This window comes from Atta colombica, unplaced genomic scaffold (assembly GCF_001594045.1).
Source record: "Atta colombica isolate Treedump-2 unplaced genomic scaffold, Acol1.0 scaffold126, whole genome shotgun sequence".
NCBI lineage: Eukaryota > Metazoa > Arthropoda > Insecta > Hymenoptera > Formicidae > Atta > Atta colombica.
In genome coordinates, this window is record NW_017259213.1 from 5,268,372 (window position 1) to 5,281,961 (window position 13,590).

Genomic DNA, 13,590 nt, shown 5'->3' on the forward strand with positions numbered 1-13,590 from the left:
GTAGGCCCGCGGCTCGTTCACTCGGAGAGGGAACCCCTTGATGGTCGCACGAAACCCGCCGGCTGCTTCTCTCCCCTGCTGCTTTTCTGCCTTTCTGTTCATCTCTCTTCTGTTGCTCCGCTCGCCGTATATTCTTACTCTGTCTTTCTCTCTTTGCCTTTCTCGTTTCTTCCCTCTCCCTTTGCCGCCGCAGTGGCTGGTTCATTGGTTTCATCGGTGCACCAGCCTGGGTTCTCCGTATTCTTTTCTCTAATTATACCGTTACGTGCAATCGCCCGTGTCAATTAGCAGCTCCTTTCTTTCATTCCTCCTCTTGCGCGCTTCTTTTTTTTTCTTTTCTCGCCACTCTAGGTTGGAAATCCGACGTGGCGTGCAACCCCTTCGAAAGGACCGCTGCGCAAGGGAAGGGAAAGCAGGGCGAGGAGTAGACCGGCGCGCGCGATCGGACCCGCCAATTAATCCTCCGTATCCTTCGAGTCGCTCGTGTAACAAGACCACCATTCGAACGACGATATCCGAGAATCCTCGATTTCTTTCAAGGACCGATCAGGATTAGTGTATCACAAATTTATCATCTAAAAACGTTTCAAATAACTTGATATAAATTTGAAACATAAAAAAACGCAAAATTTAATTATGATATTTGACACAATATATATATATATATAAAACACTATATTTATATAAATTAAAAATATGTACATAAAAAATAAACGTTTTAAAAATAATACATATAAGAATTCTTTTTTTTCTTCATTCTAAATGAATCGAATAAATTGAATTTAAAAAAAAAATCGAGAAAAATTCTTTTTCAAAACTTCCTGGAAAAAAGGATATACATTTTTCTTTCGTCTTTCTTATTAAAAAAAAAAAATTATTTTAAGATTTTTAAAGAACTTCATTATTGTTTCTATTTGGCATATTATAGTTTAGTCGTGTAATTTCAGATTTTATTCATTTTTTTATTCTGATAAAAATATCCATTTCGCTCAGAACAAAAATACATCACTCGTCTAAAATCTGATATTATATTATAGTTATAATATAAAAGACGCAACATAATGATGATTAGCGCATATCAATTTAATTAAAACAACTGTCTCAAAATGCATTAAATCTAAAAAAAAATCTGCAACATCAATAATAAAAAATTATTATTAACTATTATATAATTCATTAATAATTATAATTTATATTTCATTATTTATAAATTTCAATGAAATTTTTAATAAATTATTATATAAATCAAAATAAAAATTTGAATTGGCTTATAAACGAAAGTGCATTCATGAAATTTATGATGCACCAAGTCTCTGAATAATTCCAATCAAATTCCAATTAATTTAAGGATTGCTCAGAACAAAATTTACAATTAATAATTTATCCCTAATCTTATTTATCTTTCCCATATGTTAAATAATAAAAAACTAATAATTCTTCCATATTAGCGAAATAGATATTACTTGATAGATATATTACAGGTATTATACTTAACTAGAGATTAAGATAATCAGAATCGAAGTCACCCTCTATATCTGTCCTTCTTCCTCCAAAAGCGCAGCTGCGGTCGTTCCGTCGCGATGATCTCGTTCGATGTCGAACGCGCGTTCGCGACGGATACGGAGGCGTTTAGCGTTAAATGAATGGCATGATTGCAGGTCCATCGTAATCGGCGTTTTACCGCGACGATAAATAGCCTCCATTTACGAAAGAAGGAAAAAAAAAAAGAAAAATCTCGTCGCTCGTTAGAACCTCAGAGCCGCGCAGAGATGACGAGATACGGTTTATTCATCGGCGCTTTCTTTCTCGATTGCCTCTCTTCCCTTTAATTATACCGTTACGCGTGATCGCCCCCTCTCCCCCTTTCCCTCCTTCTCTCTCCTCCCTCTTTAATTGGCTTCTTCCATTTCGGAAACTGATCACTCCTGCGGGCCGATTTCACCATGGCTGGCTTGTTATCTGCCGACGAATCTTTGCGAAAAATCTTGAATCGACGTCACGTTCCCAAACAACGTGCTCTCACACGTGTCAAGAACATAATCAATAATCTATTACGTCATCGCGTCGTTTCAACGACGTTGGCAATGCGACCTCTTCCGTTTAACTAGGTCTGTTTTTTATTCCTGTACTAGAATTCTCTTTCTCAAATATCCACAAATATCTATCTCATTATATATCTATCTCATTTTAAGTTCTAAAAGTGTATACTAGTTTAGCCACAGAAAAAAATAGACTTACTGTCGTTGTATGGAAAAAAATGCACAAATCCGACGAGATATACCTGTTAAGTGTATTCCTGCGCGCATCAACACGGTAATAGTCATCGATTAATCTATCCCTCTTAATTCTCTTCCTCTCTCCCCCCCTCGCCATTCTCCCACCAATCAAAGCAACATGTGCGATCGATCACCTTAATTGCGGCAGATTCTGTTCTCTTTTCTCGACCACTGCTCAACGGGGTAACCGTTGAATTAATTGAAGGCTTTTACGCCACGAAACGTTGCCATCGAGAAAAATGTTAGACTCGATCTGCGATCATTATCGGATCCCTTGCGTGTTTTTTCTTTTCACAGGAAATCATTCCTATCGATTGTCTCTCTATTATTGTACCGGGTATCTTTTATTAGCCAAATGTTGTTAATTAAACACGCGAGACAGGAAGGACAACTGATAAAGAACTCGTTCTAGATGAATATTGACTTTCAATGTTCATTAAAAGCATGTTTTACTAATAACTACTAATAAGTACAAAATGGAACTATGGATATTCATATCGCCAGCCGAATATAACAACTGACACTTAGAGAAAGATGCATGTGTATTTTTTCCCTTATTACAGACATATTATTTCATTCTTCTTAATGTTCTCACTGTTGTGGAAACATTCACGATTGCACGAAGTCTCGGATTTCGTCCCGTTACAAATTCTTTTTTTTATTAGAAATCTTACAGTTGTAGGAAATACCTTAATGCTAACGATGAACAGTTTGGGTTTAATCTCGACAAAGTGGAGAGCGCATTTACCGATGACTTATTGTGAACGAGATAATTTAATTACATAGAAAAATGTACAATTGATTCACGTATCATTAGTGTATCATTAGTTATCCTAAATTACACGATTCTTCGAACCTCAAAGAATCGTTTCAAATAAAAGATTTGCCCTATCGTTACGCATACCAGTACCATAGCTTCGAAGAACGCCCATACCACGACACGGAAATTTGTACTCTCATTGATTGCCCTGTGATTGCGATCGCGGACCTGAAATCGCAAAAAAAATACTCATAAACATTAAAATCAGATCAGCAAAGTAAACATCAATAAAGAAATGTGTGGGTTTTGCTTCTCCATTAGTATATACCTGCATGTACTCTTGTTCGTTTTTCACACCCCACAAGCTGGTGCTCAAATCTTTGATCATATCATCTAACTTTCCATGATTACTATCTCCATCCTGATTCTCCGCACCTGCATTATCCTCAGATTGTTTCCGATTTTCGTCAATGTCCATATTGAACATTACCACTTTCGGTGTCATTGTGCTCTTCTGATTACTGAAGCAGTAAGTATAAACGCCTGAAGTATGCGCAGCAAACGTATATTTCCCACTACTCTCCTGTTCGCCTTGGTAGATTATTCTACCGTCAGGGCCAACTATCTTAACATCTATATCTAAGAATCCACCCTCTGCTATTTCAAATGTAAGACCTATAAACATACAAACGATATTAGACAACATGTGAATATGCAACTAATTGTAAATAATCAAGAAAGCTTTATTGATTAAACAGGCATGATTTATTAGAATTGTATAAAACCTGTCCTTTTTAGCTGAACTTCTTATATTACTTATCTTTTTCTTCTTTTTTTTCCCTCAATGTAAAAAAAAGAAAAGTTTAATCGACAAAAAGAAACAGTTCAGCTAAAAAGAACAGATCTCTAATCATTTAATTTTGTTTTGTATGTTGGTATAACAAAGGAAAATAAAATAAAATCAGAGAAGTAAAATCAGAGAAGTAAAATATACTCAAATATACATCATATGTACAATTTGTACAATTTATATAGATAAATTTTCATAAAAATTTTCGTAAAATACAAAGTTTTTATACAAGAACTAAATTTTCATAAAATGCAAAGTTTTTATACAAGAACTTGTCTGTAAACAATATAAGTAAAAAACAGTAGAGAAATCAGTAAAGTGGCAAATAAAAAAAATAAGAAAATTAGTAAACTAATAATTATCATATAACAATCAATAAAATAATCAATAAAATTGATAAAATAAATCTAAATCTAATGAACGTTGTCGACGAAGGTACTCGCTTAAAACGTAACAAAAGGATCGAAGCGTAGTAGAAAACTAACCCATCTTGGTGCCGAATTCGACTTTATCGAAGAAGCATTCCTCAGCATGGGCGTCAACCGTGATGAAGTAACAACGTACATTGACGACGGATAAGACGAGGAACAAGCACGAGCTAAGCCACCTCATTTTCTTCGCTTGAATTTTACTATATAATCATAAGAATGACATATGTTTTCTACTCCGCCTGCACGTACCGATCGCTCGCCACTCACAGCGACAGCGGCATGTTGCTACCACAGCGCCACGTATGCAATCTATGCATTGCACGTCGCCACGTATCACGCGGAAATTAAAGTTTTTTCAATAAAATGTCATACATATATGTATACATAGGGCTGTTTCACCTAGAAGGGTCTCTAGTTTCACCCATGCCGGTTTTTCAAGTTGCCTTCCCTAACATTCGCAAAGTTCATTCATTTCATACTTATTTAACATTTGATGACAGTGACTTAGTTTCCACCGAAGGTTTAATCCGAATCAGAATGTAAGAACCAACCAACTACAGAATATTCTTCTTGACTGTAACAGAAGAATATTCGACTGTAGTTGATTGGTTTTTATATTCTGATCTAAATTAAACCCTCGGAAACCAGGTCAATATGTTCGTCAAAAGAATCGTAATCTTAAAGCCCGATGTCCACGATGCTAGAAATCGGTCCGAGATCTCGAATAGAGAAAAAATTAACAAATCACGTTTGAACAATTTGATCACATGACTATAGCGATTGTCAATTCTTTCTTTATCCGAGATCTCGGATCGATTTCTAGCATCGTGAACACAAAACTTAAGAATTGACTAATTGCAGTCGAGTATTCGGCCCTGCGCACAATAGAAGAAATAAAAAATTAGGAATAAAGAACGGTTTCTGATAGGTTGAAATTTCAATATTTATTCCTATTTCTAATATTTCCACCATTGTGCGCAGGGCCTTAAGGCTTAAACACAATAGGCACAGGCAATAGACACAGACAACAGGGAATAACAAGCCATCCAATCAGAGTTCTGGTATGTAAATTCGATTATTCGATTATTATATCCCAAACGGCCAACATAAACGCTCTCTTAAGTCATTTCATCGATGATATGATACTCGCGAGAATATGAATGGCTGCGTTCAGTAGAAAAAAGTTTTGTAACTATTATCAAATTCTTCAATACGATTAGTTCTTGCTTTTGATTTCTTATAGATCTAAAGGTATAAATAATATTAAAGAATTTTATCACAGTTGCATCTTTCTCTGCTAAACGCAACCATTGAATATAATTGATTTATACATTTAGATCTAGTGAGGAATTAAGGACAAGACCAATCAGATTAAAAAACTTTACAACAGTTGCTTTCTGTGATGAACACAATCACAGTATAGGTAAGAACAATAGGTTCTCTGTCATCCAATGAGAGCTTTGCTTTGTATCGTCATGTAAGAAAAAGCTTTTATTGGATATCGCTCATCGTTCATCGTTCATCATGTCCAGGGGATGGATTCTTGTATTTTCAAACAAGATTAAAATTACAAAGTGAGCAAATTTACTAGATATTGACCAATGAAATTATTAGTATTTTAGTAAATTCGCTCACTTTTGTAATTTTCATCTCGTTTCAAGATACGATAAGACAAGATAAATCGATCCTCTGACAGTAGATATTAAGGTGCATTTACATGTAAGCGTCAAGCAGCGGAAGTAGCAACCAATAAGGAGATTTTTACAGTAACGTAAAAAGTATTTTTTACACTGCCCGGCTGATTGATTGCTGCTTCCGCTGCTTGACGCTTGCATGTGAATTATTTTATTAGCTTTACACAAATAGCGCTCCTCGAATGCACCCAACGTATTACTTTGATTTAAGGATTGTAAAACGAACTACAATTGTCTACGAATAAACATTGGACGCCAAATTTTAGTAAGGTATAATTAATATATTTTTATTAAAGATGATAGTTTCAATTATAAGCATATAAGAACTAGCGATTAATTTGTCGTTATGCCCTCGATTTTACATATTAGGTGTAGTAAAAAGAAATCCATTATTTTTGCATGAAATTGAAAAATTGGAAAAATAATGGATTTCTTTTTTTTACTACACCTAATATATCAGAAAAGATGTATTCTCATAATAAATTTATTACAAGACTTGTTTATATAATTTCTAGGGATTAGCGATTAACTTTAAATATCATTTAAATTTAAGTGATTAAGGTCCAGTTGCATCAATGTCACTTTGAGCGACTTAAAACTCTATCTGTCTTGTTTTCTCTCTCTTAAAGTCAAAAAGAAACAGAGAAAGAATTTTAAGCCTTGCTTAAAATCAAAATGACTATTGGGCCTAAAATATTTTGGAACTTCCTCAAAATATTTTGTCTGCCCGAGATATCGATATCGTTATGAATCTTTCGAAAAGAGAAGTATATCAAGTTAATTATTATTTGTGAATTTTAATGTTATTTTTAATTATTATTTTAGAATCGCTAAACAGGAAAATGAATCTGAGATCAAAACAAATGAAAATTTGTTTTGATCTCAGATTCATTTTCTAAAAATTTAAGAACGACGATCTTCAATGTGACAAACGTAAAATTTTATGGTTACGGTCAACGCGATGCTGCAAATGCTTTAAAGTGTTTTTTAATTGGTCAGTTGTAAAATTCTTTCTTCTAATTGGTCCATCAAATGCTTCAAAGTATTTGTAGCGAGACTTTGACCAGCCTTCTATCTTTAAATTATGATAAAAGTATTGCAAAGTAATTGTCTCGAAGCACCAATTTGGATGAAATTACAAATCCATAAATTGATGCAGTAACGCTTAATGTATATTCGCCTTGATTCATTCTGGTTCATGAAATCCATGTCTGAATTACTGAACTGAAATGTATGCTGTAAATTAGGGAAGGATAAAGAGAATTATATTATAAACATCGAGGCGTGCTAAGTCAGTTTTGGATGGTTTTCGATAACAAGAATTTATAAATAGCAATCATGCGCTATCAGAGGCCTCTGTGATTATTAGATAAAGAACAGAAGATACGGGTGTATTTGTAATCTGATTAATAATGATAGGCCGAAATTTATCAGTGTTCCTTCCGTGGATAAAACCCACCTTGCATCGCTCGATTAAAAGTCTGCATATCTCCTATCGCCAATGTTTGCGTAACAATCTTTTATTGTGAGTATTCATGCAGTGGGATGTGGATTAATTTGTAGCACCTGTTTCTAACCTAAATATTTTCTTCAAGAACTGTACCAGTAAAACTCGCTTATACTTCGTATGAGTCGGTGAAGGAACATGAGCAAGATGTGAAAGAACCTATTATTATAATGCATGGTCTCTTTGGCTCGAAAAACAATTGGAATTCGTTGTCAAAGGCGATCCATCAAAAGACTAAGCGCAAGGTTATTATTAGTGCTTTCTGACAATCTACGAGATTAAATTTGAATTACAATAAGTTTTTTAATATCTCTTAACATAGACTATGCATTTTGTTTCTTAGATCGTAGTATGAAAATAATTTTGTGTTGCGCTTAAGAAAATAAATGCGTAGGTCATAGCAGTGGATGCTAGAAATCACGGTGATTCTCCACATTCATCAAACATGTCGTACAAGGACATGGCAGGGGATATGATTCAACTTTTGAAAGACCTAAGCTTTGAGAAAGCCGTCCTAGTTGGTCACAGTATGGGTGGTTCGGCTGTTATGTATACTGCATTGAATTTTCCACACCACGTTAAGAAATTGGTGGTCGTTGATGTGTCTCCTGTGAGAACTAGCCCTAATCTTATGCAGATGGAAAGGATCTTCGAAGCTATGCGTTTGGTGATGGTGGATGGAAGTCTCACCCTATCAAAGGCACGCAAAACAGTGGATCAACAACTATCCAAATCTATTAAATCTAGTTCGATGCGTCAGGTAACATTTCTTCTGGTTATTTTACTTTCAGCATAATACCTGTTTCTTCCAATGTAAATTAGCTTTAATCTTAATTCAACTTATACTCTTCTCTTTTTTAAATCTTCTAATTCTCATTAAAAAGATAGAGAGAGTTGAACTAAGATTAAAATTAAATCACTAGTAGACATGAGCATAAGAGTCATGTTTGTATTATGTTTGTTATGTAGTTTATACTGACGAATTTGGTGGAAGCAGACGCGGGAAAATACAAATGGCGAGTTAATTTGCCAGTGCTGGAGCAGGCATTCTCGACTCAGATAGCTGTATTTCCTAATATAGGCTCAAAGATCTATGATGGCCCTACGTTATTCATAGGTGGTGCTAATAGTGATTATATTCAAGCGAAAGATCACGATGCAATCAAACAACTATTTACCATGGCAGAATTTCATTATATTGATGGAGCAAGTCACTGGGTTCACGCAGATAAGCCTAGTGAATTCGTTGATCTTTTAACAACTTTTATAAATTACTCGGCCTTGTGATAATTGTGAATATGTATAAAAAAAAGTCAAACATATATCCTTTGTAAATATATACGTGTATTTTGGATGAATTCCACAATATTACAGAACAATGTGAAAAGTATTTAAATAAAAGTATTTAAATAATAATCGTGTAAAAGTGGAAAGAAACTGTAAGTTATGTGATTACGACAGAAAAGCGCCGTTGAGCGTCGAAAAAATGCAACTCCTAATTCAGTTTGCCCTTCATCACACATGTTATCGTGAAAACTGTGAATAGAGATTAGAAAGCTCATGGAACTAAATGTAATTCCACTCAAGAGGCCACGTGTGCTACATGTGCTACATGTGCTTGAGTAACGATATTCGCCGCTAGCGAATGCATCGCGTAAGGATAGATGCCATTAAAACAGTCTATAAAATTAAGTATCACTTTGATTCGTTAATAATTTATAAATAAATTACTGTTCTTTTATACTAAAGAAAAATAGGAACTATTTAATTTGTCGACAAATCAAATGTAGCTTCAGATTAAAGCATTTCCGTTGCAACAGTAATCGCGTGTTCAAAGATCATTTGCTGATCTGCAAATTTTTAAGCTCGTTTTATGCCAAAACATGAAATGTCAAACGTTAGCCAAATGTGCAAATCGATCATCATCATCATCATCGCTGTAACATGTAACTGTGATATATTTTTGTAATCCTATATATATATCACTTGCAATAATACTAATCAACAAACTGCACATTACAATACATCGTGCGTTGTATGCCCACCGTTGTAAGCGTAGTCGGCCTTATTGTGCATCACAAGCTGATTGTCGACGAAATAAAAAGAATCGGATCGCGTCTCGAATGGATTCGCGATCATTTCGGAAACTGAAAAGACATGCACGTTGTTTAGAATTTTTTGCCGTACAATTTCAGGTATATGCCGAGTTTATTAAAATTCCTTTTAGCGACTCACCTAGATCCGCAGGCAACGTTGGAAACTCGTAGATGTGTTCGCATGTGTTTTTGCTGTTTGGTATGCAAAATCCAAATTGAAAATCGAAGGTTTTCAGTAATCTGTCTCGGAAAAAGTGCCGTTCTATCATCCGAAAATTATTAATAGGTTTAGGCCCTACTAGAAATTCGATTGTCGCTCCGACCGTCTTTAATTTCAGAAATTGTGGTGTAAATTGATATCGCACAAAGCGTCCCGTGTTTGTATCTTCAGATCCGAGTTCTTCGCAATCTGGTTCCGGTTCTTGATGAACATCGCATTCTGGTAAATATATAAAAAATTAAAAATACTATAGATGAGCGCAATTGATATTTAAAGCTCGATTTATATTTAAATCTATAACTAATACTTTGTTTTGCCATAATCTGCATTAAACTTTTATTACACAATTTTGCATTATATAACATTAAATAATGTGATATCGCAAGATATTTAATATTAACATACATTACATTTATCACAATGCAAGAGCATTATTATACATTTATTCAAGCTTTAGATTCTTCACTATTTATTAAATAGAAATTTTAAAATGTTAAAATTAGTTATAGAAAAGATATAGTATCTAAAATATGTTACGCACCACTAGCAGGAGGTTTTGTTATTTCAAATAGTACAGCACCAGTTTCTAGATCCCTAATTTGGAATCTCGTGAAGTCTATGTCATAAATATTGGCCTCAGGAGAACAGAGATATTCTGTAAACATATTGTTATCTATGCATGAAAGTGATTTGACAAGCAATACCTAAATATTAATCCTTAATACAATTGAGTCATATTCGTGTCCTGTACACTTTAAAAAAATTAGAAGTAATTAGTAATTATCAAGTAATTAGTTTATATACAACTCTTATAAATACTTTTTAAAGAATATAAAGAATCATTTTATTATGTAAGAATTATTTATGTAAAATTATGTACGAATCATTTAATAATTCTTGTATATTTGTTAGTGATGAAAATTATAAACCCAGAACATGAAGATCAATTATATGTGATAAAACACTAGAAAATCATTGTTGTGTTAAGAATTAAAAGAGTAAATACAGGCTGTTCTTCTTTTATATAAAATAAAAAAAAATCGACACAAACGTCATTCTTCAACAATCCATTTCAATTCATTTGTGTTGACTGTTTCCTAAATGGAAAGCAACTATACTGAGACAGTGGTAATTTGAGCCACTGAAGTGGATCATAAATCCATTAGAGTACAAGAAGAAAATAGCGGTATTTAAATTTCAAGTAGGAACATACTGTCCGTGATAGTGGGCAATCGGAGCACCATTTCCGGAGTCACCGGTCCACCCTCGACACCATCGTCAATGCCGTTTTCTGCGTTGTACGGCGCGATCGTTCGTGACTCGCTCGACTTGTTCTCGCTGTCCACGCTCATAATTTATTCACGAGACTAAACGTTTGTATATGGAGACGCTAACGTTTGACATTCGGTTGAATAGGAGGGATTGGCCGGAATGAAGTTCACGACGGCAGCGTCGATCGACATCAATCTCATATACTTTATCGCACCGTTCACCGTTTCGTCGATGGCTTGTTCGTCGCGTTGCCACGGCCACGCGTCATCCTAGAGTCCTTAGACGTCATTACTGATTACGTTTACGACTGATTATGACTTCTTAGACAAGAATAAACTGTGAATACATGACCAGCGTGATCGCCGTGATGCGATCAGCAAACAACACCGCCATATTGTTGGTCTGATTTTTTTGTACATGCGCACTGGAATTTCATATTATTATGACTATTGGCTATCAATTTTTAGCTACTGTCAATTGTCATATAATCAACTGGAAGACATATTTGTTTGGCATGATTTAAGCTGGTTCTATATTAATTGCAAGTTTGTTGTAATAATCATAATCTAAAACATCAATTTTTTTTTAATGTTGCATCATTAATTGTTGCTATATGATTATTTTATCGTACACCCACGTATGTATACCACGATGAAATATTTCATTGGTTCGTTGTTGTCAAATGATCGAATGATAGAATGGGATTAGATGAATGGGAATCGTGCCTTCGTATGGCGCTGTCCACAATTCTCATGTGTTTATAATGATTGTTAATTCAGAATCTTGGATGTATTAGGTATGGAAAAAAGTTCGTGGCGTTTTTCCCATTAGATGGCATTAAAAAAACACCACGAACTTTTTCCCACACCTAATATAAATAGGATATATTGAAAGTTATCTTGTAATGATTTCTCTCTAATCTATCTTTGTCTTGTAATTGTCTAGTCGCGTGATGATCTCACATGTACGAATTAAATTGTTAATGAGGAAACTTATTTCTGTTTTATTTATGAATTGTTGGATTTCATAGTTGTACGAAATAACATAGGTAGACCTAGCGTGAATAAGTACAACGTGTTGAATTCGGTACGAAAAATTGCGAAATTATGGGAGGAAGTAAGGTGTCCAATCAGATATGACATCCCTGTTTATAATGAGATTTTTGAGGAATTCGAGATCTTCCTCGATATGTGCATTGATAATATACAGACTTTTACAATTGTTGCAGACGATGTAGTTTTATGTCTTATCAATTCTTTCGTTATAATTTCTGTTCCCATTTACCGCGGATGCCAGCAGGAAGTCGGATTCGTTAATTGATGCCGGTCATTTTTGCTGCTGAATTATATTATACTTGTACGTGTTATGACCGCTCATAAATTGGAGGAAGTATGCCGTGTATTTAAAATTGGCATGAAATCTCATTTGATAGCATTCAGTTTTGTTACCTAGGCTACATTTCATTTAATGCTCACACGCTCGTGGAATCATTTCACTTTTGTTGTTTATCAAATGTTAAACAAAGACAAATGATACGCACGAGCGATGAGAATGTTAACTGGAACAGGAAGTTTGATGTTATCGTAAAAAAAAACGAGTAATGAAATATTTTATACATATTTTCAAATTTTATACATATCTATGTTATTCGTATATTATTCAAATTTTATACATACAGTGAATGCAAAAAGTATTCATATAGAGAAAATGTTTTTTAGAAAAACTTTATTTTTAAAAAGTAAATATTATCCAACGAGAAATGAATCATCGAACTGATATCGAATCAATATCGATGATTTCAACATCAATTTGATGTCGATTCGATGTTTAATTGATCATTTCTTGTTGAGTAATTAATAATTTATTCATAAAGAATAAAATAGACTGTATGTTTCTTAAAATTATATATATCAAAAAGATGTGTATTAATGATAAAAAATATATCATCTGAAAAATAAGCGAAAATTAAATATTGTTTGGATGCTCAAATACTGTTTGGATGCTCAAAAAGTATTCGTACAGTTGAGAAATTTAGCTTCTAAAATCAAAAATATATGCGAAGCTCATTTGTTAATGTAAGAACAGAATGTATTCATTGTATAAAAATTGCTAATTAATGTTTATTTTCTACAAATAAGATTTTTTTAATAAAAAATTTCCTTGTACGAATACTTTTTGCTCTCACTGTATATGTATACAAAGTTTATACATATATTTTATGCACATATTATTCATGTGTACATATATTTATATGTACATAAAATATATGTATAAAATTTGTATGTATATATACAATATATATACAATATATATATAATATATATATACATATGAAATATTAATTAAAAAGATATTCAAAAAAGATTATATGTTACAAATAAATGTATGAATAAAATGCCAGAACCTTTCTATTTTATAAATTTCATCTTTCATATAAACAATATTTTAATGCCGGGTCTACAATAAGTCGGTAATATCTATCGG

At 33.6% G+C, this 13,590-nt stretch overlaps 4 protein-coding genes across 5 annotated transcripts in view; 2 read left to right on the forward strand and 2 right to left on the reverse strand.

Moving 5' to 3' along the window:
- Positions 1-2,800: 2,800 nt before the first annotated feature.
- On the reverse strand, positions 2,801-4,607 carry LOC108695081 (transmembrane emp24 domain-containing protein-like). The gene is made up of 3 exons (XM_018204834.1): positions 4,372-4,607; positions 3,365-3,711; positions 2,801-3,264 (listed from the first exon to the last, which is right to left on the reverse strand). The coding sequence occupies exons 1-3, from the start codon at positions 4,496-4,498 to the stop codon at positions 3,115-3,117; spliced, it is 624 nt and encodes a 207-aa protein (XP_018060323.1). The 5' UTR covers positions 4,499-4,607; the 3' UTR covers positions 2,801-3,114.
- A 2,609-nt stretch (positions 4,608-7,216) lies between these two features.
- Positions 7,217-8,807, forward strand: LOC108684112 (protein ABHD11). Its single transcript, XM_018188208.1, has 4 exons — positions 7,217-7,536; positions 7,607-7,763; positions 7,913-8,278; positions 8,488-8,807. Exons 1-4 carry the CDS (start codon positions 7,424-7,426, stop codon positions 8,803-8,805), a joined length of 954 nt encoding a protein of 317 aa, XP_018043697.1. The 5' UTR covers positions 7,217-7,423; the 3' UTR covers positions 8,806-8,807.
- Positions 8,808-8,844: 37 nt separating this feature from the next.
- Positions 8,845-11,520, reverse strand: LOC108684113 (protein unc-119 homolog). Of its 2 annotated transcripts, XM_018188209.1 has the most exons (4): positions 11,048-11,519; positions 10,376-10,489; positions 9,754-10,053; positions 8,845-9,665 (listed from the first exon to the last, which is right to left on the reverse strand). In XM_018188209.1, the coding sequence occupies exons 1-4, from the start codon at positions 11,184-11,186 to the stop codon at positions 9,535-9,537; spliced, it is 684 nt and encodes a 227-aa protein (XP_018043698.1). In that variant the 5' UTR covers positions 11,187-11,519; the 3' UTR covers positions 8,845-9,534. The 2 variants fall into 2 exon arrangements, with proteins under 2 accessions (XP_018043698.1, XP_018043699.1); XM_018188210.1 differs by lacking the exon at positions 10,376-10,489 and having other exon boundaries at positions 11,048-11,520.
- A 201-nt stretch (positions 11,521-11,721) lies between these two features.
- LOC108684110 (UDP-N-acetylhexosamine pyrophosphorylase) overlaps positions 11,722-13,590 on the forward strand; it is a 5,365-nt gene continuing 3,496 nt past the window's right edge. The window contains exon 1 of the mRNA XM_018188207.1: positions 11,722-11,743. The gene's annotated coding sequence lies outside the window, so the exon portion shown is untranslated. The remainder of the gene's footprint in view (positions 11,744-13,590) is intronic.

Excerpts from the sequence above, each read along its gene's own strand:
- LOC108695081 (XM_018204834.1), bottom strand. The coding sequence starts at position 4,498 with ATGAGGTGGCTTAGCTCGTGCTTGTTCCTCGTCTTATCCGTCGTCAAT. Across the intron at positions 3,712-4,371 it reads CGAATTCGGCACCAAGATGG|GTCTTACATTTGAAATAGCA; the intron begins GTTAGTTTTCTA and ends GTATGTTTATAG. Across the intron at positions 3,265-3,364 it reads ACGAACAAGAGTACATGCAG|GTCCGCGATCGCAATCACAG; the intron begins GTATATACTAAT and ends TTGCGATTTCAG.
- LOC108684112 (XM_018188208.1), top strand. The coding sequence starts at position 7,424 with ATGATAGGCCGAAATTTATCAGTGTTCCTTCCGTGGATAAAACCCACC. Across the intron at positions 7,537-7,606 it reads TTGCGTAACAATCTTTTATT|AACTGTACCAGTAAAACTCG; the intron begins GTGAGTATTCAT and ends ATTTTCTTCAAG. Across the intron at positions 7,764-7,912 it reads ATCAAAAGACTAAGCGCAAG|GTCATAGCAGTGGATGCTAG; the intron begins GTTATTATTAGT and ends ATAAATGCGTAG.
- LOC108684113 (XM_018188209.1), bottom strand. The coding sequence starts at position 11,186 with ATGAGCGTGGACAGCGAGAACAAGTCGAGCGAGTCACGAACGATCGCG. Across the intron at positions 10,054-10,375 it reads AACAAAACCTCCTGCTAGTG|AATGCGATGTTCATCAAGAA; the intron begins GTGCGTAACATA and ends TATATTTACCAG. Across the intron at positions 9,666-9,753 it reads AACGTTGCCTGCGGATCTAG|TTTCCGAAATGATCGCGAAT; the intron begins GTGAGTCGCTAA and ends ATGTCTTTTCAG.